Source organism: Drosophila rhopaloa, unplaced genomic scaffold (genome assembly GCF_018152115.1).
Source record: "Drosophila rhopaloa isolate 14029-0021.01 unplaced genomic scaffold, ASM1815211v1 contig_115, whole genome shotgun sequence".
NCBI lineage: Eukaryota > Metazoa > Arthropoda > Insecta > Diptera > Drosophilidae > Drosophila > Drosophila rhopaloa.
In genome coordinates, this window is record NW_025334990.1 from 5,967,081 (window position 1) to 5,992,856 (window position 25,776).

The window sequence follows — 25,776 nt, forward strand, 5'->3', positions numbered from 1 at the left end:
CAAACTGGTCTCTCAGTTTTAATGATATCGAATTGAAACTTTGCACACACCCTTCTTTCTTCTGCATATGCCATAACTTTGGTGTTTGTAAAGTTAGGAAGTTGGGATTTTTTATGAGTGTTAAGAAAGCATCACATGAATCATTTTGGAGAATATAATTTACAGAATTTTCTGCAAGGGTGTAAGTTAGCTTTTCTGTGCTCTTGAATTGTATTAAAATCAATTCGAAGTGGATTATTATGTGTGACTCATATTTTTTATGTAAGTAGCCTATACTTTATCATGTCAATACATACAATTATATGTAAATTTTAAATATGTAGAAAAGTACCTATTTGTTTTAAATTTGTTAAAAACAAAGGATATACATAAATGTGTATGCTGGAAAATAAATAATTTAAAAATCCTATTCAAATTTTGTGCTGGAAATTCATGTTTAAGTGAACAAATAAAAAGAATATAAGAATATAAGAAAGTAAGTTTGCTTACTTAAAATATATTTGGTAAATTTAAAAAATAGTACTCTTAATTATTTTGTGTTTACTTATGTTAAAGCCGAATAATTTTGATATCTTCGTGGTTCATAATTCTTGATTGTCTTTCCCCGAACCGAAACATTTGCATAATTTTGCCATTTAATTTGGCATGCTCTAATTACGAAATTTTATGGTATTTTTGTGGCTACAAAGTTCTTTTGTCACCTCGGTCTAATTATGTTGTTTTCTAGTTTTCCACCCCAAGACCTTTTTCTCTTCGTTTCAGCCAAATTTTCAGTACTTGAGACTAAGAAGTCGGAACTGGATTTAAGTCGAGCTCTACGGTGCAGCACTTAGATTCGTTTATGCAACGAATTCCATGAATTCTGGAGTACATGAATACGATTAAATAAGCCCCTGTTAAGGCAATGCAGACAAATTCAAGATATAATTTGGGTCTAATTTGGGTTTGGGTCTTGGAAGTGCACAGCCTGGCAATATGTTTGTTACTCAAACAATTGAAGGCAATTTATTTCGATTTACGAAAGATCAATGATCATATATTTGATATCTGATGATCCTGATCAAGAATATATATACTTTATACTTCACTGCGTTGCGCACTTTTGACCCAAATTATAATACCCACTGCAAGAGTATAAAAAGAAGATTTATTAATATGTTTATATAGTGAATTTCATGAATTCCGGAGTTCGTCTAACTATGTTCATGCAATGTAGACAATTCAAGAAATACTATCTATATACACACAATATATACACACTATATATATATTATATGTACATGTTTCTTACAATTGAAACACAATTGAAGCACAATTTATTTTGCTTTACAAATGATCAACGTATTTTCATCGATAGAAATTTAATCGAATGTGGCTGTATGCAGACAACACAAGCCATTCCTGGCGAATTTAAAACATCGCACAAGATGTTTACCTTGATGAGATGCGTTCCTCATAAGTCTTGAGAGTAGACTGTCAAGATTCTAGGCAGTCACATCTGGAGAACGATCTCTCTCCTTCTGGGAGCCCTGCCCAAGACTGTCGAGTTTCCATATCCAGTTTACTAGGAATCGCGTTAAAGATGTTTATTGTATCGACCATCCTTTAATAAGTTTTACTTAGTAAAGTACCTCTCCACCCAATCATGATTTTAGATTGTGGAATTTTTGTCAGCTAGAGAGGATTTCCCGTCGGTCCACAGACACTACGAACGTGTCGCAAAATTGAGGCCATTCCTCATATTTGCTTTGGAATTAGAAAACATAAAATTTATTAATTCTGAAACAACTTTATTGGATCCTTTCGGAAGTAAAGCCATCTATTGTCGATTGTAGACATAGCTCATTATTTATTTCAGACCTGGATCCTCCACGTGACCCACGAAGAGCACTGAGCTGGGAGTGCGGATGGCAAAAACGAACGGCCGGTTGGCGACGAATATGGGGTCGTCAGAACGCATTCTACGCTTCACCCTCACATCTAGAACAGAAATTTATTAGTAATGGATTACGGGGGAAAATTGGGTGAGTTCTTACAGGATGCTGCCGCGGCCTCGGTTCCCCCCTCGCCAACATCGATGTAGGCCTTCTGCTTGATCTGGTCAACGCGCACTGGCTGATTGAGCAAGTTGATCACCTGCGAGCTTGGCGAGAACATCTGGCGGAGACCCAGCTCCTTTAGGGGTTTGATCAAGTCCTGCTCGAACTCGATCCGGAACTTCGGCAAACCCACTTCAACCTTCTGGCGACGCAGGCGGGGGGCAATCCGGTTGAGATCGAACTCCGGTAGGGCCAACTTTTGCTCAAGGTCGGCCAATACATCGTTCTTATTGGGCAGCAGGATCAGCATGCTGGTTTCACTGTCCTTGTAGGCCAGTTCCAGGGCGGTGGCGTTCAGCTCGGGCAGATCGGCAAAGCCGTAGACATCTTTGCTGTGCATCATGGCCACCTGGGAAGTTCTACCGTCAGTGAGGCTGAATTTGGCGGGGCGCGTGGCACTAGTGGAAAAAGCCTTTTCCCAGCGGCCCTTAAAATACACGGCGTTCACCAGTATGGCCTGCACATCAGATGTAATGCTTTTGGACGAGATCAAGTTCTGGATCTTGTTCCGGGTGCTGTTCGCCACCCAGGCGTTAATGTTGGTGGCCGTAACCTCGCCGTTATCCATGTCCACGGGCTCCGTACCGGCGGTGTAGTAGATCTTGGCGAACTCCTCAAATCTGGTATTGATGCCACCCAGCCGCTGGTTGTAGTAGACCCTCATCGCTGTTGTCAACTCGACACCCTGCAGATGATCCGTGAACTTGATCAGTCGCTGGAAGTCCAGGGCCACATCAGTGTGATTCTTGCCGAACTCCCCGACTTGCTTCAGTTCTCGCAAAGTCTCCCCAGAAGATGCCGCAAGGATCATGCCCAGCAGGGCGTGAACGGAGAAGGGAGAGATGACGACGTTGCCCGGGTTCGACTTCGCGATTTTCTGGAAGAGTTTGCCGCTGAATCGATCCATGTAGCTGAAGGAAGGCGATAGTTGTCGACTGTTGTTTTGGGATTGAATACGATCAAAGTTGGTCTGCTCGAAGGTCTGGGAAACCAAAAGGGGACCCATTAATAGTAGCAGGATACCTGGAAGAGGATTCATAAGATCATTTCTTTAACAGAGAGGGGGAGGAATCACAACTCACTGGCTTTGCTCGCCATTTTTCTTATCTGGTGCTGATTTAAAAGAATTTATTCTTCCGTTCCGACGATCTGCTCGTTTTCAGACCCACTACAAAACTGATCGTTGCAACACCAATTAGCAGAGTCAGGTTATACGGCTTTAGGATAAGAGAAAATGGTACAGACAAGCAGTCGGTATCGAATCGCATTATATGACAGTGTACTGGGAAAAGCTCAATAAATAAAATTTTAAGCCTACTGGGATTTTTTTGATTAAGTTGAGTTTTTTTAGCAACATTTCGGAACTTTCTTTATTTTTTCCACTTGGGAGGCACTTAAAATTATGTTTAACGAAAATTTTTAACCAAATGTTGTATTATTAATATTTATTATTAAAGGTAAGACTTTTATTAAACTTTAAAATGCATAGGTTTTTATTTTTAAGAAAATTTTTTTATATTTTGTTTATAAAAGAAAATATAATTAATCATTGATGATTTATCAAATAAAAATTAGATACCACTTTTGATAAAATTTACTTTGAATTTCTCGAAACAGTTCAAATTGACTTTAATATGTTTTTGTGAAACACAACAGCTAAAAAGTTTCATGAAATTAGGACCTTAGGAAATGTGATGGCCGCTTGGGGAGATTTTGACTTTTATGTATTTGGACCTTAACTAAAAAGGGTCCGCACCGGAACAGTGTGCCAAATTTAATTGCTGTTTTCTTATTGGATTATCGGTCTTTCCCCGATCCGAAAGATTTGCGGTATTTTGCCATTTGATTTGGCATGCTCTAATTAAGCATTTAAATCTTTTTCTAGTTTTCCACCCAAGAAGGCATATTTGTATTCAGATAATAAGGTAGAGTGTGGTAATGTTCATAATAACACAATTGGCATCTAATCGATATACATTTTTTATTATCTAATGATTCCTGTACTCGTTCAATGTTCTCTTCTTTTTAGTCTCAGAAATGATTTATGTTTTAATTCATATGCGAATAGTTATTTCAAAGTTTTCTTTGAGTGTTATTTTCGATTGGCAAAAATTCGGTTTACAGGTTCATTAAACTTAGTATGTAACTCTCTTTTTTTTTTTTTTTTAATGTAACATATATTTTATTTAGACGTTAATCAGCCAATTAAATGGCTATAAAACGTAGGGAGTAGAAAGAGTAACAAACATAACACGAAAAAACATAACAGCAGCGATAAATATCAATATGTTTTCGACTTTAAAAATAACAGGAGATTTTGGTGATGATCACGATTATATTTTATTTATTGGGGAAGGACTCTCGTTCTATGCCGCCCTCCTATCCATAGGTCTGCTTGATGCCTTCTCTTTAGCCTTTTTCTAATCAAAGGGGTTGCCAATGATGCAGCTAGGTGGTTCGAGTGGGCTCGAATCCGTGCATTGTAGCGACTTGAGTGACGATTGATTTGTTCCAGCATCCAATTAACCTTCCTAAGCTTACTACGGCATGTTGCTGCTAATTTGACGGTGTGTTGCCTCCATGTGAGCCGCTTGTCGAGGATCAATCCAAGATACTGCGCCTGAGGGGATTGTGGGATGAGCGTGTCTTGGAATTTAACTCTAGGGAGGGTTGGATGCCTTAAGGAGAAGTTGCAATGTTGCGATTTATTTTCGTTTATGCTTATATTCCACCTGTTAGTCCACTCGCTGTACAAGTCCAAGAAGCTCTGGGTAATTCTGGACGCCTCGATTCGACACGGAGAGTTTGCGATGAAGGCTGTGTCATCAGCATACGTTGCCAGGAGGATACCCTGGTCTCTGGGGTTTGGCAAGTCAGAGGTGTAAAGGGTGTATAGCACAGGACCAAAAACACTACCTTGTGGTACGCCAGCTCGTATGCATCGGATAGATGATCTTTCGCTTCTCACTTCAACCATAAAGCTTCTATCCAGCAGATATGTTTTAAGGAGGAAATACTGCGCAGTTGGCAAGAAAGTCTTCACTCTATCGAAAGCTTCCTTTACGTCCAAGAAGATAGCAGATCTGTACTGTCTATTCCCGAAGGCATCCAAAATGGTGGATAAGTAACATGGAGGTAACAGGAGGACTAAAAACAGTATACCCTTTTTCGGAAGTGCCTTGACAACCCTGCCGCCAATACCGTCAAATCCTGGAGCTTTACTGAGGTGCAGCTTTTTTATTTGGTGACAAACATCTTCCGGACTTAAATGACGAATAGGCTCTGCTTCTGGGGAGGCAGCATTAAGAAATTGCAGTGTGTTTTCAACGTCATCATGCTTCGCAAAGTTAAATGGCTGAAAGCGATTTTCCAGTTCGTCAGCAAAAGCCAGAGAAATTTCGGAGTCCGATCTGCACCAAGTGTTGTCAGTACGCTTAATAGGTATTCTGCGAGGGGGCTGCCCTTTTATAACTCTAGCTGCTTTCCAGATGCTAAATCCATATGGTTTTGTAGGATCAGCATTATGTAGCAGATCAGCGAAGTAGTAATTTTTTGTTTTGTGCAACAACTTTTTGAGATCGCCCTCAGTGCGACGATATGCTCTTTTGTCACCTTAAAGCATGGTGACTTTTTGACCGAGATAACATCATCATAGTTCAGTTACGACACGATCATGTCGAATTAGAATACATGAAATTCCTTAATTCTGAAACAACTTTATTGTTTTTTTTTACAAATGCATTGAGGCAAGGCTCTTTTCTGAAATAAAATCCTGTCTTGTCGGTTGTAGACATCGGCAGTTGATTCATTTCACAACTGGATCCTCCACGTGACCCACGAAGAGCACTGAGCTGGGGGTGCGGATGGCAAAAACGAACGGCCGGTTGGCGACGAATATGGAAAAACCGCTCATAATCCTAACCATCACATCTAGGACAGAGAATTATTAGTAATGGATTACGGGGAGGAAAGTGGGTAAGATCTTACAGGTAGCTGCCGCGGCCTCGGTTCCCCCCTCGCCCACATCGATGTAGGCCTTCTGCTTGATCTCATCAAAGCCCACTGGCTGATTGAGCAAGTTGATCACCTGCGAGCTTTGCGAGAACATCTGGCGGAGGCCCAGCTCCTTTAGGGGTTCGGTCATGTCCTGCTCGAACTCGATCCGGAACTTTGGCAAGCTCACTTCAACAATCTGGCGTCGCAGGCGGGGGGCGATCCGGTTGAGATCGAACTCCGGTAGGGCCAACTTTTGCTCAAGGTCGGCCAATCCATCGTGCCGATTGGGCAGCAGGATCAGCATGCTGGTTTCACTGTCCTTGTAGGCTAGTTCCAGGGCGGTGGCGTTCAGCTCGGGCAGATCGGCAAAGCCGTAGACATTTTTGCTGTACATCATTGCCACCTGGGAAGTTCTACCGTCAGTGAGGCGGAATTTGGCGGGGCGCGTGGCACTAGTGGAGAAATCCTTTTCCCAGCGGCCCTTAAAATACACGGCGTTCACCAGTATGGCCTGCACATTAGATGTAATGCTTTTGGACGAGATCAAGTTCTTGATCTTGTTCCCAGTGCTATTCGCCACCCAGTCATTGATCTTGTTGGCCGTGACCTCGCCGTTGCTCATGTCTACGGGCACTGTGCTGGCGTTATAGTAGATCTTTGCGAACTCATGAAATCTGGGATTGATGCCACCCAGCCGCTGGTTGTAGAAGACCCTCATCGCTATTGCCAGCTCGGAACCCGCCAGATGATCCTTGGTCTTGACCAGTCGCTGGAAGTCCAGGGCCACATCAGTGTGATTCTTGCCGAACTCCCCGACTTGCTTCAGTTCTCGCAAAGTCTCCCCAAAAGATGCCGCAAGGATCATGCCAAGCAGTGCATGCACGGAGAGGGGGGAGATGACGACGTTACCCTGGTTCGGCTTCGCGATTTTCTGGAAGAGTTTGGAGCTGAAGCGGTCCATGTAGCTGAAGTTGCCTGGAGGACTACTGAGGTTCACTTTCTCCTTAATTTCAAAGTTGTACTGCGCAAAGGTCCGGGCAACCAGAAGGTGACCCATTAATAGTAGCAGGATAGCTGGAAAAGGATTCATAAGATCAGTTCATTAAAAGAGAGGGGATGGGATCACAACTCACTGGCTTTGCTCGCCATTTTTCTGATCTGGTGCTAATTTATTTGAATTTATTCTTCCGTGCTGACGATCTGCTCGATTTCGGCTCCACCACAAAACTGATCGTTGCGAGTCCAATCATCAGCAGCAGAGCTTTGGAATAAGAGAAAAATTGTACAGATCATGACTTTACTTCCGGAGAAACAGTCGGTAATGGTAGTGTCATAGGCGGGGTTTAGATCGGTTCTTCTATGTTGCTGGCAGGGCAGGCGCTACTTTGCCTAGGTTGCCATTCTAGCTGCGGTTTTCAGTGCTTTGTTCTTTCAAAAGGGTTAAGAGGGCCTAGAAAAGGAATTTAATTCAATAAGGGTGCTTATGAAAATTATGAAACCCATTTTTATCTTAACGGTGCTTATGAATTATATTAAAACCAATTTGAATTAGCTTATTTTGTGTGAGTCATATTTTTTAAGTGAATAGCCAATACATACATACATAATTTTATATAAATTTTAAAAATTTTTTATAAACAAAGTGTATTTATAAGTGTGTATGCTGGAAAATAACTAATTAAATACATTTTTTGTTGTCGGATTTCCATGTTTAAGTAATAAAATTAATTAAAATTTCCAAGAAAACAAAATTAAAAGGCTACCGGGAATTTTATGGGTCACTTAAGTATTTTTCATTATTTTTATATTTCTAGGAATAAAGTGGAATGCATATTTATTTATATATTCCTAGAAACGGGAAACAATGATTTTGAAGAAAATACACAATAGCTTATCATTATACCCTTGCAGAGGGTATTATAATTTTGGTCAAAAGTGTGCAACGCAGTGAAGGAGACATCTCCGACCCTATAAAGTATATATATTCTTGATCAGGATCACCTCCTGAGTTGATATAGCCATGTCCGTCTGTCCGTCTGTCTGTCCGTCTGTCCGTCTGTCTGTTTCTACGCGAACTAGTCTCTCAGTTTTAAAGCTATCGAATTGAAACTTTGCACACACCCTTCTTTCCTTTGCACGCAGTATATAAGTCGGAACGGCCGGGATCGGCCGACTATATCCTATAGCTGCCATATAACTGATTGATCGGAAATGCCATAACTTTCGTGTTTGTAAAGTTAGGAAGTTGAGATTTTCTATGGGTTTTATATTTGGCCAATCAATCCGACCTACCAAATTTCATAAGGATCGGCCGACTATATCCTATAGCTGCCATATAACTGATTGATCGGAAATGCCATAACTTTTGTGTTTGTAAAGTTAGGAAGTTGGGATTTTCTATGGGTTTTATATTTGGCCAATCAATCCGACCTACCAAATTTCATAAGGATCGGCCGACTATATCCTATAGCTGCCATATAACTGATTGATCGGAAATGCCATAACTTTCGTGTTTGTAAAGTTAGGAAGTTGGGATTTTTTATGAGTATTAAGAATGCATTATATGAATAATTTTGGAGAATATATAATTGGAGAATATATAATTTACAGAGTATTCTGCAAGGGTATATCAACTTCGGCTCCGCCCGAAGTTAGCTTTCCTTTCTTGTTTTTAATATATCTTATTTCGTATTAAATTCAATCAGAAAATTGAAAAACCCATGACTTAACTCGCAGTAAACCGATCGGATGTCTATATCCTATAGCTCCCATAAGAACAATCGGATATAACTTGCAAGAATGGAAGATATTTCGCGCAGTGTAAAAGCTATTAACATAAATCTTTCCAAATCTTATTTTTTTATGCGTACCTTGATCAGGGTAAAAGTGCTTGGCGATCGGACGTCTATATCCTATAGGTCCCATAGGTACAGTAGGGTAAAATCGGTTAAAATTTAATGATTTTTAGGATATTTCGCGCAGTATATAAGCTATCGACATTAATCTTTTCAAATCGTATTTGTTATGCATACCTTGATTAGGGTAATAGCGCGTGACGATCGGACGTCTATATCCTATAGCTCCCATAGGAACATATACCTTATTCCTTTCGCTACTTTTTCATTTTTAGCAAATTCGGAAAAGTCTGAAAGGGTATTAAAACTTCGGCTTGCCGAAGTTAGCTTCCGTCCTCTTTTTTATACCCTTGCAGAGGGTATTATAATTTCAGTCAAAAGTTTGCAACGCAGTGAAGGAGACATTTCCGACCCTATAAAGTATATATATTCTTGATCAGGATCACCTCCTGAGTTGATATAGCCATGTCCGTCTGTCCGTCTGTCCGTCTGTCTGTCCGTCTGTCTGTTTCTACGCGAACTAGTCTCTCAGTTTTAAAGATATCGAATTGAAACTTTGCACACACCCTTCTTTCCTTTGCACGCAGTATATAAGTCGGAACGGCCGGGATCGGCCGACTATATCCTATAGCTGCCATATAACTGGTTGATCGGAAATGCCATAACTCTGCTGTTTGTTAAGTTAGGAAGTTGGGACTCTCTATGGGTATTATATTTGGCCAATCAATCCGACGTACCAAATTTCATAAGGATCGGCCGACTATATCCTATAGCTGCTATATAACTGATTGATCGGAAATGCCATAACTTTGGTGTTTGTAAAGTTAGAAAGTTGGGATTTTCTATGGGTTTTATATTTGGCCAATTAATCCGACCTACCAAATTACATAAGGATCGGACGACTATATCTTATAGCTGCCATATAACTGATTGATCGGAAATGCCATAACTTTAGTGTTTGTTAAGTTAGGAAGTTGGGATTTTCTATGGGTTTTATTTTTGCCCAATCAATCCGACATATCAAATTTCATAAGGATCGGCCGACTATATTCTATAGCTGCCATATACATAACTGAACGATTGGAAATGCCATAACTTTGGTGTTTTTAAAGTTAGGAAGTTTGAATTTTTTATGAGTATTAAGAACGCATCATATGAATAATTTTGGAGAATATAATTTGCAGAATATTCTGCAAGGGTATATCAACTTCGGCTCCGCCCGAAGTTAGCTTTCCTTTCTTGTTTTATCTTGACGGTGCTCTTGAATTGTATTAAAATCAATTCGAAGTGGATTATTATGTGTGACTCATATTTTTTATGTAAGTAGCCTATACTTTATCATGTCAATACATACAATTATATGTAAATTTAAAATATGTAGAAAAGTACCTATTTGCTTTAAATTTGTAAAAAACAAAGGATATAAATAATTGTGTATGCTGGAAAATAAATAATTTAAAAATCCTATTCAAATTTTGTGCAGGAAATTCATGTTTAAGTGAACAAATAAGAAGAATATAAATGGCTTGCCGAAGTTTGTTTACTTTCTTGTTTTAAATATATTTGGTAAATTTAAAAAATGGTTCACTTAATTATTTTATGTTAAAGTCGAATTATTTTGATATCTTCGTGGTTCATAATTCTTGATTGTCTTTACCCGAACCGAAACATTTGCATAATTTTGCCATTTGATTTGGCATGCTCTAATTACGCAATTTATTGGTATTTTTGTGGATACAAAGTTTTTATACCCTGCACAGGGTATTATAATTTTGGTCAAAAGTGTGCAACGCAGTGAAGGAGACATCTCCGACCCTATAAAGTATATTTATTCTTGATCAGGATCTCCTCCTAAGTTGATATAGCCATGTCCGTCTGTCCGTCTGTCTGTTTCTACGCAAACTAGTCTCTCAGTTTTAAAGCTATCGAATTGAAACTTTGCACACACCCTTCTTTCCTTTGCACGCAGTATATATGTCGGAACGGCCGGGATCGGCCGACTATATCCTATAGCTGCCATAAAACTGATTCATCGGAAATGCCATAACTTTGATGTTTGTAAAGTTAGGAAGCTGGGATTTTCTATGGGTTTTATATTTGGTTAGTCAATCCGACCTACCAAATTTCATAAGGATCGGCCGACTATATCCTATAGCTGCCATATAACTGATTGATCGGAAATGCCATAACTTTGGTGTTTGTTAAGTTAGGAAGTTGGGATTTTCTATGGGTTTTATTTTTGGACAATCAATCCGACCTATCAAATTTCATAAGGATCGGCCGACTATATCCTATAGCTGCCATATAACTGAACGATTGGAAATGCCATAACTTTGGTGTTTTTAAAGTTAGGAAGTTGGGATTTTTTATGAGTATTAAGAATGCATCATATGAATAATTTTGGAGAATATAATGTACATAATATACAACTTCGGCTCCGCCCGAAGTTAGCATTCCTTTCTTATTATACCCTTGCAGAGGGTATTATAATTTTGGTCAAAAGTGTGCAACGCAGTGAAGGAGACATCTCCGACCCTATAAAGTATATATATTCTTGATCAGGATCACCTCCTGAGTTGATATAGCCATGTCCGTCTGTCCGTCTGTCCGTCTGTCTGTCCGTCTGTCTGTCCGTCTGTCCGTCTGTCTGTTTCTACGCAAACTAGTCTCTCAGTTTTAAAGCTATCGAATTGAAACTTTGCACACACCCTTCTTTCCTTTGCACGCAGTATATAAGTCGGAACGGCCGGGATCGGCCGACTATATCCTATAGCTGCCATATAACTGAACGATCGGAAATGCCATAACTTTGGTGTTTGTAAAGTTAGGAAGTTGGGATTTTATATGGGTGTTATATTTGGCCAATCAATCCGACCTACCAAATTTCATAAGGATCGGCCGACTATATCCTATAGCTGCCATATAACTGATTGATCGGAAATGCCATAACTTTGGTGTTTGTAAAGTTAGGAAGCTGGGATTTTCTATGGGTTTTATATTTGGCCAATCAATCCGACCTACCAAATTTCATAAGGATCGGCCGACTATATCCTATAGCCGCCATATATCTGATTGATCGGAAATGCCATAACTTTGGTGTTTGTTAAGTTAGGAAGTTGGGATTTTCTATGAGTTTTATTTTTGGCCAATCAATCCGACCTATCAAATTTCATAAGGATCGGCCGACTATATCCTATAGCTGTCATATAACTGAACGATTGGAAATGCCATAACTTTGGTGTTTTTAAAGTTAGGAAGTTGGGATTTTTTATGAGTATTAAGAATGCATCATATGAATATTTTTGGAGAATATAATTTACAGAGTATTCTGCAAGGGTATATCAACTTCGGCTCCGCCCGAAGTTAGCTTTCCTTTCTTGTTTTATTTATGTTCGCTATTGATAATCATTTCCCTAATAATGGAAATAAATACCAAAGACTTATAAAAGGCATATGTGTATTCAGATAATAATGTAGCGTGGGGTAATGTTCATAATAAAACAATTGGCATTTTATTGATATAAATTTAAATTATTAAAGAGTTACTTTTTCTTTAATTCCTTCTTTTTAATCTCAGATATTATTTATGTTTGAAGTCATATGAAATTAGCTATTTCAAAGTTTTCTTTGAGTGTTATTCCTTTAATTTTTCCATTTTTTGCGATTTGCATTATTTTCTATTTAATACGGTTTACAGGTCCAATAAGCATAGTAAGTAATTCTCTATTTAAATAGTAGCATATTAATCTATTATAATTTAATTAATTCCTAGCATTAGTATTCAGACCGGGGTGGTTATATATTTATAAATTTGTGTTCACTTTCTATGTTCGTCGAAAAATGTGAATAACAATAATATGTATACGTTTTTAATTTGCTTCAACTTTGAAAATCGATCTCCGGACGTGATGGCTTGTAATTTAACTTTTAGTGATTTTTCTCGCCAGGTGAGTTTTAAAAATAAAAGCTTATCATCTTTTTAGACTCCCAAACAATTTAAAACAAGAAAGGAAAGCTAACTTCGGGCGGAGCCGAAGTTGATATACCCTTGCAGAATACTCTGTAAATTATATTCTCCAAAATTATTCATATGATGCATTCTTAATACTCATAAAAAATCCGAACTTCCTAACTTTAACAACAACAAAGTTATGGCATTTCCAATCGTTCAGTTATATGGCAGCTATAGGATATAGTCGGCCGATCCTTATGAAATTTGATAGGTCGGATTGATTGGCCAAAAATAAAATCCATAGAAAATCCCAACTTCCTAACTTTACAAACACCAAAGTTATGGCATTTCCGATCAATCAGTTATATGGCAGCTATAGGATATAGTCGGCCGATCCTTATGAAATTTGGTGGGTCGGATTTATTGGCCAAATATAAAACCCATAGAAAATCCCAACTTTCTAACTTTACAAACACCAAAGTTATGGCATTTCCGATCAATCAGTTATATGGCAGCTATAGGATATAGTCGGCCGATCCTTATGAAATTTGGTAGGTCGGATTGATTGGCCAAATATAAAACCCATAGAAAATCCCAACTTTCTAACTTTACAAACACCAAAGTTATGGCATTTCCGATCAATCAGTTATATGGCAGCTATAGGATATAGTCGGCCGATCCTTATGAAATTTGGTAGGTCGGATTGATTGGCCAAATATAAAACCCATAGAAAATCCCAACTTCCTAACTTTACAAACACGAAAGTTATGGCATTTCCGATCAATCAGTTATATGGCAGCTATAGGATATAGTCGGCCGATCCCGGCCGTTCCGACTTATATACTGCGTGCAAAGGAAAGAAGGGTGTGTGCAAAGTTTCAATCCGATAGCTTTAAAACTGAGAGACTAGTTTGCGTAGAAACAGACAGACGGACAGACGGACAGACGGACAGACGGACATGGCTATATCAACTCAGGAGGTGATCCTGATCAAGAATATATATACTTTATAGGGTCGGAGATGTCTCCTTCACTGCGTTGCACACTTTTGACCAAAATTATAATACCCTCTGCAAGGGTATAATAAACTCTAAATCCAACTCCGAATCATCGTGTTTTGTATAGATATTTTAACAATATTAAATTTTCTTCTTAACCAAAAATACATTTAGCCCAGCGTTCCTTGATATCGAACCAATTTGTTTGTTGTCTTCTAATACAGACATGATCTATCTGCGAGATTCCGCAGCAGATTTTCATTGTTCGAAATAATATTTCAAAATTGTGAATTTCACGTTTTTAAGGTGCTATCAAAATATATACAGTAATGGCAGATACGATTCTATTCAACCAGCGAGTATGTCATTACCAAACAAAATAACATGTTTTTAAATTTTTTTAAATTTCCCTTCTAGGTTAAAATATGAATACAGTATTCGGAATCGGAATGTATATCATATGACGACTCACAGGTGTCAAAATTAAACTTTCCAAACTCCACCTGTATCAGCTGTTAACAAGAACGGAAAGCTAACTTCGGGCGGAGCCGAAGTTGATATACTCTTGCAAAATATTCTGTAAATTATATTCTCCAAAATTATTCATATGATGCATTCTTAATACTTATAAAAAAACCGAACTTCCTAACTTTAAAAACACCAAAGTTATGGCATTTCCGATCGTTCCAACTTATATACTACCTGCAATAGAAAGATAACTTTTGGGCATGTTTCAAGCAGATAGCTTAAAAACTGAGGGACTAGTTTGCGTAGAAACGGACGGACGGACAGACGGACATGGCTAAAACGACTCTCCTAGTGATGCTGATCAAGAATATATATACTTTATAGGCTCGGAAATGTCTCCTTCACTGCGTTGCAAACTTTTGACTGAAATTATAATACCCTCTGCAAGGGTATAAAAATACCAACAAAACCTTTTCGGGTGGCAAAACTAGTTCATGCTTAGGTTTAGGTGTGTCAAATGTAGTAGGCTTTCAGGCTAAATTTCGGTTAGCCAGTCGATAAAGGCGTCGTTACACCCTGCCCAAGATCCAGTTTACACAGCCAGGAGCAATATAGAATCGAGTTACATGGGAGGCAATCTGTTTTTCTGAGTTAAGTGCTTCTCCACCCAAATATGATTTCAGAAAGTGAAATTTCCGGCAGCTAGAAAGGTTTTCCCGTCGGTCCACGAACAATACGATCATGTCGAATTAGAATACATGAAATTCCTTAATTCTGAAACAACTTTATTGTTTTTTTTTACAAATGCATTGAGGCAAGGCTCTTTTCTGAAATAAAATCCTGTCTTGTCGGTTGTAGACATCGGCAGTTGATTCATTTCACAACTGGATCCTCCACGTGACCCACGAAGAGCACTGAGCTGGGGGTGCGGATGGCAAAAACGAACGGCCGGTTGGCGATGAATATGGGAGAGCCGCCCATAATCAAACGCATCGCATCTAGGACAGAGAATTATTAGTAATGGATCACGGGGAGGAAAGTGAGTAAGATCTTACAGGCAGCTGCCGCGGACTCGGTTCCCTCCTCGCCCACATCGATGTAGACCTTCTGCTTGATCTGGTCAAAGCCCACTGGCTGATTGAGCAAGTTGATCACCTCCGAGTTTTGCGAGAACATCTGGCGGAGGCCCAGCTCCTTTAGGGGTTCGGTCATGTCCTGCTCGAACTCGATCCGGAACTTCGGCAAACCCACTTCAAACCACTTGCGTTCCAGGCGGTGGGCGATCCGGTTTAGATCGAACTCCGGTAAAGCCAACTTTTGCTCAAGGTCGGCCAGTCCATCGTGCCGATTGGGCAGCAGGATCAGCATGCTGGTCTCACTGTCCTTGTAGGCCAGTTCCAGGGCGGTGGCGTCCAGCTCAGGCAGATCGGCCAGGCCGTAGACATCTTTGCTGTGCATCATTGCCACTTGTGAAGTTCTACCGTCAGTGTGTCGGAATTCGACGGGGTACGTGGCTTTAGTGGAGAAATCGTGCTCCCAGTGTCCCTTAAAATACACGGCGTTCACCAGTATGTCCTGCACATTAGGTGTAATGGTGCCGGACGAGATCAAGTTCTGGATCTTGTTCCCAGTGCTATTCGCCACCCAGTCATTGATCTTGGTGGCCGTGACCTCGCCGTTGCTCATGTCTACGGGCACTGTGCTAGCGTTATAGTAGATCTTGGCGAACTCCTCAAATGTGGTATTGATGCCACCCAGCCGCTGGTTGTAGTAGACCCTCATCGCTATTGCCAGCTCGGAAGCCTCCAGATGATCCTTGAATTTGATCAGTCGCTGGAAGTCCAGGGCCACATCAGTGTGATTCTTGCCGAACTCCCCGACTTGCTGCAGCTCGCGGTAAGTCTCCCCAGAAGATGCCGCATAGATCATGCCAAGCAGTGCATGCACGGAGAGGGGAGATATGCCGACGTTACCCTGGTTCGACTTCGCGATTTTCTGGAAGAGTTTGGAGCTGAAGCGGTCCATGTAGCTGAAGTTGCCTGGAGGACTACTGAGGTTCACTTTCTCCTTAATTTCAAAGTTGTACTGCGCAAAGGTCCGGGCAACCAGAAGGTGACCCATTAATAGTAGCAGGATAGCTGGAAAAGGATTCATAAGATCAGTTCATTAAAAGAGAGGGGATGGGATCACAACTCACTGGCTTTGCTCGCCATTTTTCTGATCTGGTGCTGACTTAAATTAATTTATTCTTCCGTGCGGACGATCTGCTCGATTTCGGCTCCACCACAAAACTGATCGTTGCGAGTCCAATCATCAGCAGCAGAGCTTTAGAATAAGAGAGAAATGGTACAGATCATGACCCTACTTCCGGAGAAGCAGTCGGTAATGGTAGTGTCATAGACGGGGTTTAGATCGGTTTTTCTATGTTGCTGGCAGGGCAGGCGCTACTTTGCCTAGGTTGCCATTCTAGCTGCGGTTTTCAGTGCTTTGTTCTTTCAAAAGGGTTAAGAGGGCCTAGAAAAGGAATTTAATTCAATAAGGGTGCTTATGAAAATTATGAAACCCATTTTTATCTTAACGGTGCTTATGAATTATATTAAAACCAATTTGAATTAGCTTATTTTGTGTGAGTCATATTTTTTAAGTGAATAGCCAATACATACATACATAATTTTATATAAATTTTAAAAATTTTTTATAAACAAAGTGTATTTATAAGTGTGTATGCTGGAAAATAACTAATTAAATACATTTTTTGTTGTCGGATTTCCATGTTTAAGTAATAAAATTAATTAAAATTTCCAAGAAAGTTATAGACAAATTTAAAAGGCTACCGGGAATTTTATGGGTCACTTAAGTATTTTTTCATTATTTTTATATTTCTAGAAATAAAGTGGAATGCATATTTATTTATATATTCCTAGAAACAATGATTTTAAAGAAAATACTCTATAGCTTATCATTTTTAATATATCTTATTTCGTTTTAAATTCAATCAGAAAATTGAAAAACCCATGACTTAATTCCCAGTAAATCACATAAATGAAGGTCAAATTTTGTATATTAAATTGGGAAATATTTATTATGTGGAAAAAATAAGATAGTTTAATCACATTTTTAAAGTTAATAATACATTTTTTCTGTAATTTTTCTGTAGTTCTTACTTGGCCAAGACAACAGGTATAATTGTAAATGTCATATATTCTAATACGTAGCTGTAAGTGGTTTTAAACTCAACTTTGTGGCCTAGAATTGCAAACTTTACTTATTTTTGTCCACTTGGAAAGCACTTGAGATTGTGTTCAATAAGAACATACCAATAAACTCAATTTGAAGCAATTCAAAAAATAAATCAGCTTATAGTTAAATAAAAAGGAATGAATCATTTTGTGATTTATTCCTAAGAAAATTTCGTCGGTCTTTTAACTTTTAAATGAGATGCAATGATTTTGAAGATTATACACAATAAGCTAAGTGTTTTGATGACTACATGTGCTTGTAAATTCTATGAATAATCTGTTAAAACTAAACTTAATTGTATTAAATTGGTTTATAAAAGAAAAATTAATAAAGCATTGATGAGCTAAAGATATCTGATTCCCAATCAGAAGTTATTAAATAACAATAAAAATTTACTTTGAATTTCTTAAAACAGTTCAAATCAAAAGTCGAAAAGTTTTAAAAAACTGGGACTTTTGGAAATGAGATTTTGACTCAGATGTGTTTGTTCTCCAACCCCGCATACACGCACACTAAAAAGGGGCGGCACCCAAAAAGTGTGCCAAGTTTAATTGATTTTTCCTTTGAACCTCGGCTGCATGTGAAGACCTCATTATGATTTAATTAACTGTGCGCTATATATTTTCGCGGTAATTCATATTTAGCCTATAAAAGCGTGCTTGACCCCTGAATTTTTTGCGTGTGTTTGTTTTATGAAATGACGCTTTGCGCTGTATAATTTTCTCATTTTATTTTTATCTTAATGTTTAATTTAGTTTTTCATTATTTAACACAGATTGTGGCGTGCCGTGAAGGGTGCTGGCTTAGGGGATTGGAAAAGTGGGTGACCTTGAGACACAAAAAAGTCTTACTAGTCGAATAGGTCTGTTACTTAAGCCAAAAAATTAGTAAAGAAAAAATAAATACAATTTTGTATGTATTCTAACTGTTATTCGCTTTAAATTCTAATAAAAGGAGTATATTTTACACGTGAAATTCATATATATTTAAAAACATATTAAGAAAGTTAATTTTAAATTAAAAAATTATACCCTTAATTATTAAAGCTTTATGTGTTTACTAATGTTAAAGCCGAATTATTTTTATATCTTCGTGGTTCCATAATTCTTGACTGTCTTTCCCTGAAACGAAACATTTGCATAATTTTGCCATTTGATTTGGCATGCTCTAATTAAGCCAGTTAATGTTTTTTTCGTGGCTACAAAGGTCTTCTGTCACCTCGGTCCAATTATGAGTTTTTCTAGTTTTCCACCCAAGACCTCTTCTCTCTTCGTTTCAGCCACATTTTCAGTGCTTGAGACCAAGAAGTCGGAGCTGGGAATAAGCCGAGCTCTAAGGAGCAGCACTTAGCTGCGTATTTTACAGTTCATTGCATTGTTATATAATTTAGCAGGCAAACACCTTGCCTGAGTGCACACACTCAAAGGCATTCGCCCACACTCGCATTCCATTTCCTCCCCGCTGAGAGTGGGTGTTCAAGGGGAAGGGATGGCCAAAAGCCGGGCAACAATGTAGCCAAGTTTATTTGTGCTAAAAAGAGTTCCTGAGACTTAACCCCTCGCTGCCTCGTCTTACGCTCCTTAGCTTGGTGGCACCCCATATCAAATGCTCCGTCCCACAAATATAGCCATCCACTCACACGCGGGGTGCTTATGAAATGGCTTTGGGTTTGAGCCAGGGAGAGTGTATAAAAAATTGCTACAAAAGATGCCATTAAAAAATCTTTGTGTTGCCACAAATAAATCCAGCACAAACACACACGCACTCAAACATATGGGAAACATTTTAGCACTTAGAAAAAAATGTGGTTCATCTAAACATCCCTCTATATTCTGTATTTGAATTTTTCTATTTCTCTTTCTCAAATATTACAAACTGAAAAAGCTCACAATTGAAATTATTAATTAAAGAATTTCCTGGTGTACAAAATTTGACTTTATGCTTACAGTGATAAATGGATCAAATAAACTTAACATTTCATTTTATTCATATTTTGTTTTCAATTAAAAATTCTAGATGGCGTAACAAGTTTTAAAACTTAAGTTCTTTTGTATTCTTTTGAAAAAATAAATAAAAATTAAATTAATATTGGAAAGTAGTTTTTTACATTCAGATTTTGTTCAGTGCTCGTGCACAACAAAAAGCTTTGCATCCATCAAAGTAGAAACTAAGTCGCAGTTGGGGCATCACAAAAGTTGCTAAGCTGCGGATGGGTGGTGGGGGTAAGAGGTCGAGGGGTTTCCCATTTCAGTTGGCTTAACACATTTTACACTTTTACAATTGTTTAGCCGTGCTCCACACTCTCACTCTCGTAGATTCCATTTTCCTCGTCCTGTCTAAAATCCCCTTTCTACCATGGGGCAAACAACCACTTTTTCCAGCTTAGCCCATTTTTTAGAAGTAGTTAAAAACCCAATTTTTTAGCACCTGAACACATAACATAATTTTTAATGATTAAAAAATAAAGTTAAACATATTTAAATCTCAGTTAAACCGGTCATTTTGGCTTGCAACGCTATAAATTATAAAATTCTCTTACGGATCCTCTTTACTTGATTTTAAATAAAAAACACAAAATGTTAAACATTAATTTAATTTTTTAATAACTGCAATTAAATGTGATTTTTTGCCCATAGTGCATTTCAACTCCATATGTCATTGCATACTTTCGGGCCCCATTTAAATGTCACTTCAGATTTTAGGCTCCGTCTGCAACTCGAATGCCCAATCCTAATCCGAATCCGAATCTCGCACATTAACACATATTCGTGTGGCACCAATGACTGCGTGGGCCTCATAAAACGCACTCTCTAAAACTATTTTGGCAAGGCGTGTCAAACCGTAAATTCAGCGACAGCTAACTCCATCCGCCTCTGAGTAGAACCCAAAAATAGTCCTTAACCCTGCTCTTAGTTTGTAAAAAACGGCGGAAAATCCGCTTTTAAAACGTTCATATGTGTGTGGGGCAAAATCGCTAGAATTTACATAAAAACTGTGTGTGGGTTATGAAAAGGGGAGCCGCGAGAAGCCCTGAAACTTCTGTTGTTATTCACACGCTTTTAGGCCGTCGATAAATTGGTTGCTTGTTGTAGTAAAAGGTCACAAAAACTGACAGACAGTTCAATTTTGCTCATGCCATTGTTGCAACTGCTGCTGTTGCAACTTCATTTGCTGTTCCTGCTGAAACTGAAGTGCGTTTTTTCGATGCCATTCTTTCAACATATGTTGTTGTTTAGTATCTGCGGTTGTTTTTGTGTAAAGGTTGCTGACGTTCTGCGGTGTATGCTTTTTTATTGCCCCTAGTTATTACGTAGTTTTTATCAATGAAAGGTGAACTCGTTTCCCTCTTCTTTTTGCTAAACATTAACTTGAAACATCTCAAAATAAAAAAACTAAAACTTTATATTTTTGATTATTGCCTCTGCTGGTGGTGTCAAAAATATAATTAAAGTTACTTTGTCTTCCTCGCAAGATTTAATATAAAATCAAATATATGAATAAGCTGTAAAAAAATTCGAAAGGCGTTGTTAGCCCGATTCCAGTTAAAAAAAATATTTAATAAATAAAGTCTTCTCGGTGTGCTGTTGTTTTTGTCGCATGCAATATTTTCGATCCATTGTTGCTGAAAATTGCCTGTCATCGGTGGCATACCTTTGGGCTGGTGCTCTAAATCGTAAGAAGAGGGTCCATCGGATTTTGTGAATCTCCATACAACCCCCTCCCACCTGATCGATGTGTCATTTTGACAGGCAAATTAGCATACGCAAAAAAGCGGATAGGAAAACACAAAAAAAAGAGAGAGAGAGTTTCCAGCTTCTGGAGGAGATAGCCCCATTTACTGAGGATGATCGCTGCAGTTCGCCGGTTGGAAATGGGATGGTGGCATCATCGTCATCATCATCATCGTGCCAATTCCCGCTGCGAGTGTGCTTTGGCCAAACATTTTCATTTCAAATGCATCTTCGCTGGGGAATTTGCATTGCAAAGTTGCAACATTTGTTGCTGCTGCTGCTGCTGCCCGAATAGCGATCGTTACATAAAGTACACCACCAAAGCCGCACAGCGCCATCGAAATAGAGGGATAAATGGAAGGAGGCCCAGCCCGGATCTGGAGGCCCAGTCGCAGCCGAACCCAAATCCCAGGCCCAATCCGCAATGGCATCTTGATCATGTCATTTGTTCTGCGCGGTGGCAGTTGCCGCAATTTCCTGTTGGCCATAAATTGAAATAATTGAGGATCGCATGCGCTGATTTCAATCAGCTAATTGACGTTTTATGATGGACACATTTCTGCCCGATAGACAAATAAACGTCGAAGGTTGCCCAAATATTGCTCGAGGAGTGCACATAGAAAAAAACCATAGTCGTTACAAAAAATTGCCAGTTTCGTATCTACACATTATACCTCTTATGAGGAAAGTGAGATCTAAAATTAAACTATGAATGTCCAAAAGTAGGAAAAAAGCATTTAAATAAGTAAAACAAATCATTGTGTGAAACTTTTTACTTTATAATATATTCCTAATATGTTATCCTATTTCTGCACCTAATACTTTTGCTAGTTTTCTCTTTTTAAATCGAATATAAACATTATAATAGAGGTTTTTTTATTAATTTAATTTGATATTTCATAGATTTTTTAGCTGTTTCATATTTCTGATTCTTAACTATTTAAAGTAATACAATCGAGTCTGTCGTTTTTTCAACCACCACGAAGTACATAAATACCCAGTGATTGTGGTATGGCCATTGACTCATATCAATTACAAATGTTCTTGAATTAGGAATTTCTGTTTAAGTGTAATGGCAGGGTGAACACCAGCCACCCCAAATTGATATGTTGTCCGTCATATCGGGAGCGTTCTTCGTCATCTTCGGCAGCATCTTGAATTGAATTCGATTTGGTTGGATCGGTGGATGGCTGGTGCCCTTCTATGAAGTTGGAGGCTGGATATTGGATGATGGCTGTGCCCACTTTGGGCATATCAATTGACTGCTTAGGCGGCTGTCAGATGCCTTAACGGACAGTCGACAACGTCGTGTGGCATGTTGCTGCTGATAGATGTCCGTGATTTCGTAGAAAACGAAAGGCCAGGGTACGACCCCCTCGCCATAGGTCTGTTTATTTTAGTGCTAATTAATGGGAAGTACAAGGAGTCGTTCTGGTCGTTGCAGCTTAATTTGTCGCGGCTGAAACGGCCCGAATGGGCAAATCCAGTTCCCCAGTTGCATGCACCAAGTGGGCAGCTCGAGATTGACGTGTCATCCATGTTGCAGCTGTGGTTGTTCCTGTTGTTGTTGCTGTTGCTCTTGTTGCGTTTGTCCCTGTCAGCGTTGTTGTTGCTGTTGTTGTTGGGTCTGTCGCCTGGTCAAGTGGACAACACCGCCGCCGCCAAGGAGCCGGACTTTGGAATTGGTCTCGAAATCTGCACTGAAAAAACAGCACTAAACCGCAGTCCGGATTCCTTTATTATTAAAAAACTAAAAGGAATGGTATGGCAGATTGCGTGACAATAAGTTACCCGTCATCCCTATAAATGTTGTGCATATCCGGTAGATATCTTCTTAACAAATTTATCAAGTCCAACATGTCTCTACCATTAACACACAGTTTTGCAATTTGAGGTCGAGTCAATCTGTATGTTAAATTGAAAAGTAAAATTTTTTAATAAAGCAAATTGTTGAGCTTAGGGAAGAAAGACTATTAAGTAGCAATTATTTATATACTGGGAAAACTTATAAGTTTGTGATACTAATTTAAGTAAATTGTCAAAAATGTGTCATATACTTTGACATAAAGATGATTTCTCTCAAAAAACAATTTCGTAGAAAATAGAGTTGACTTTAAGTATAATAAAAAATCTTAAGTGTCTTTCATTTCTAAACGAAACGATTCGTATTTTTTCTGATTTTCAAAATTTGTAGTTTGAGTGTTCGTACGGAGTGTGGCAAGTCTCTATTTGCATATGCGCTAAGCTTGATTTGCTGCTCACTTGATGCTGCCGCTGCAATTGAATGAAAGTTTTTCCGATCTGCGGCAGACTAAGTCGAGCTGACCAACGCCTCTCGGTTTTCACTAAAGTGCCTCGGTGGAGCTGTCGATTAGATTGGGCTGCGGCATTTAGCTAATTACCTCACTTGTAGAAAAGTTGTCTCCACATCGTGGAGGCTGGTGGCTGGTTGCTGGTGGCGCGGGTTGAGCGGCTGATTGGTGTCCAAACCGCTTCGAAAATGACAGCTCGTCGGAAGAGCCACCTCTATTATGCGAATAACTTTCGTTTGACGATTTCGCAAATTATTTATTAGAATTTGTGACCATAAAAAGTAATTATTTTCTTAATTTTCAATTTCAAGAGCCACCTCTGTTATGCGAACAACTTTCGTTTATTTATAAGAATTTATGGCCATAAAAAGTATTTTTCTCATTATTGTTATGGCCTTATATGTAAAACTTTTCTTTTGGAAAATCCATGCGGATCGGTCGCTTAGTGAAAATTTGTATTTATTAATTTTAATTGATGGCTATGATTAAGTAATAAAATTGAGGATTTTACAATAATAAAACCTATAAATTTGAAAAGACATTTTTGCAAGTGAAAAGTTTGTAAGGCCAAAAATTAGTATTCCAAACATTTAATTCTCATCATCACTTTCACGTGGAAAAGTTCGTTTGGAAATAAAGTTGAGAGGTTAGCCATAGAGGTTAGTAAATTATAAAAAAGATTATCACCCATGGAACTTGTTTTTCAGTTATTGCCAATTTTATTTAAGGAACCAAGAAGTCTTTGGCCCAACTTCATCACGATGAGTGTTAGGAACATCAAGCTCATCGAGTTCCTGGGTAGACAAGAGCTCTCACTCATTTGACTCCCGCACAATCTGCGATCAAAGTCTTATAACAAGACCCCAGCAAAAGGCCCCATCAATTGTTCACCGTCATCAGGCGGACACGCACAGGTCGGATGAATCCCCCTGGGGGATACATCTTCGATACTATGCAAATGTCGAGTATACTGTTTTAGTTATGTGCAAATTTATTGTTTATAAAAAGCAGCAGGAGCGGGGAAACAAAAGGCAGGCTGGAGAGCGATTGCTGCCATTGTTTTTGTTCTTCTTTTGTATTTACTTATTTTTTTTGGTGGTGTTTGGGGAGTTTTTGCGAGCTGGGCGCTGTGGGTTTCTGCTCTATCATCAACTGGTTTTGGGTTACTCGCACGCACACAGGCAGCAGGAAAGCCAAGATGCAGCAGCGATCACATAATTCGTGTTGCTGCCTCATCATTCTTATGCTTTTCCAAGCCGCATCCGAGGATCGGGGCTCCAAGAAGCGGGGACAGCCGCTCCGCCGGAGGAAGACGTTTTTGCCAAGTTTATTTTTATCAACAGCGGCAGCCGCAGCATTTTGCTGCTGTTGCATGATGAATCCACGGAAAGAAATTGCTAATTCTCTATTTACATTTAAAGTGCTGGTACAATGCTTCGGCTTGGCGGTAAATCTTTCGGATCAAGAAACTTTAATTGCTGTGGATTCAAGCGAGAACCACAACTGTTATTACTAACCGCTTTAAGCGATAATATTTAATAAAGTCTGACCAAAATTAATTCTCGGCTCTATCAAAGATTGCACTTTAATTATTATTTGTTGATTTAGGTATTCAAAAATATATTTGTCTTTTCTCCATTTAAAAATGTAATTTTAACATTTAAATGTGTTTGGTAACGTGGTTAAAAAAGAAATTTAAGAAAAATAATATATTTAAGACTTCATTAATTTAAGGCTAGTCAAAAATTTGAATCACACATTACAACTACACATTTATAATAGAGGAACATAGTCTAATCTAATAATACAAACTACAACTATTATTGTGGCACGATGGAATTATTTTAAATAATATTACTTTTGCTTTAATCGCATTAAGCGAATACTGGGTAAACCTTCTTTAGCTGAAGAACTCGGAGATAGGCCCATCTTACTCCTATTTTTATAAAAAATGCAGGAATATATGTATAAACTAAAATAAGATGGTCGATTAGGTCAACATAAACCATTCACTATTTAGTAATTGTTTAATCTTAGATGATAAACATCTGAAACCCCATGTTAATTCTTTGTGCCTAAGAACTTCCCTCTAATTTTAATTAAAAATGTTAAATTTAATGCACCA

General features: G+C 38.6%; 3 protein-coding genes across 3 annotated transcripts; all 3 read right to left on the reverse strand.

The window, feature by feature from the left end:
* Window positions 1-1,769: 1,769 nt before the first annotated feature.
* Window positions 1,770-3,285, reverse strand: LOC108050917 (serine protease inhibitor 42Dd-like). The gene is made up of 3 exons (XM_017132831.2): window positions 3,182-3,285; window positions 2,037-3,122; window positions 1,770-1,980 (listed from the first exon to the last, which is right to left on the reverse strand). The coding sequence occupies exons 1-3, from the start codon at window positions 3,195-3,197 to the stop codon at window positions 1,850-1,852; spliced, it is 1,233 nt and encodes a 410-aa protein (XP_016988320.2). The 5' UTR covers window positions 3,198-3,285; the 3' UTR covers window positions 1,770-1,849.
* A 2,619-nt stretch (window positions 3,286-5,904) lies between these two features.
* Window positions 5,905-7,244, reverse strand: LOC108050918 (serine protease inhibitor 42Dd-like). Its single transcript, XM_044456855.1, is given in 2 exon segments — window positions 5,905-7,169; window positions 7,229-7,244. Coding segments are annotated over 2 exon segments (1,281 nt in total).
* A 7,997-nt stretch (window positions 7,245-15,241) lies between these two features.
* LOC108050939 (serine protease inhibitor 42Dd-like) lies at window positions 15,242-16,581 on the reverse strand. The gene is made up of 3 exons (XM_017132855.2): window positions 16,566-16,581; window positions 15,424-16,506; window positions 15,242-15,366 (listed from the first exon to the last, which is right to left on the reverse strand). The coding sequence occupies exons 1-3, from the start codon at window positions 16,579-16,581 to the stop codon at window positions 15,242-15,244; spliced, it is 1,224 nt and encodes a 407-aa protein (XP_016988344.2).
* Between the last annotated feature and the right edge of the window lie 9,195 nt (window positions 16,582-25,776).

Bases quoted from the DNA above. Each gene is read 5' to 3' on its own strand.
- LOC108050917 (XM_017132831.2), bottom strand. The intron at 1,981-2,036 runs GTAAGAACTCAC...TTTCTGTTCTAG, and splicing joins CGAGGCCGCGGCAGCATCCT to ATGTGAGGGTGAAGCGTAGA.
- LOC108050939 (XM_017132855.2), bottom strand. The intron at 15,367-15,423 runs GTAAGATCTTAC...TCTCTGTCCTAG, and splicing joins CGAGTCCGCGGCAGCTGCCT to ATGCGATGCGTTTGATTATG.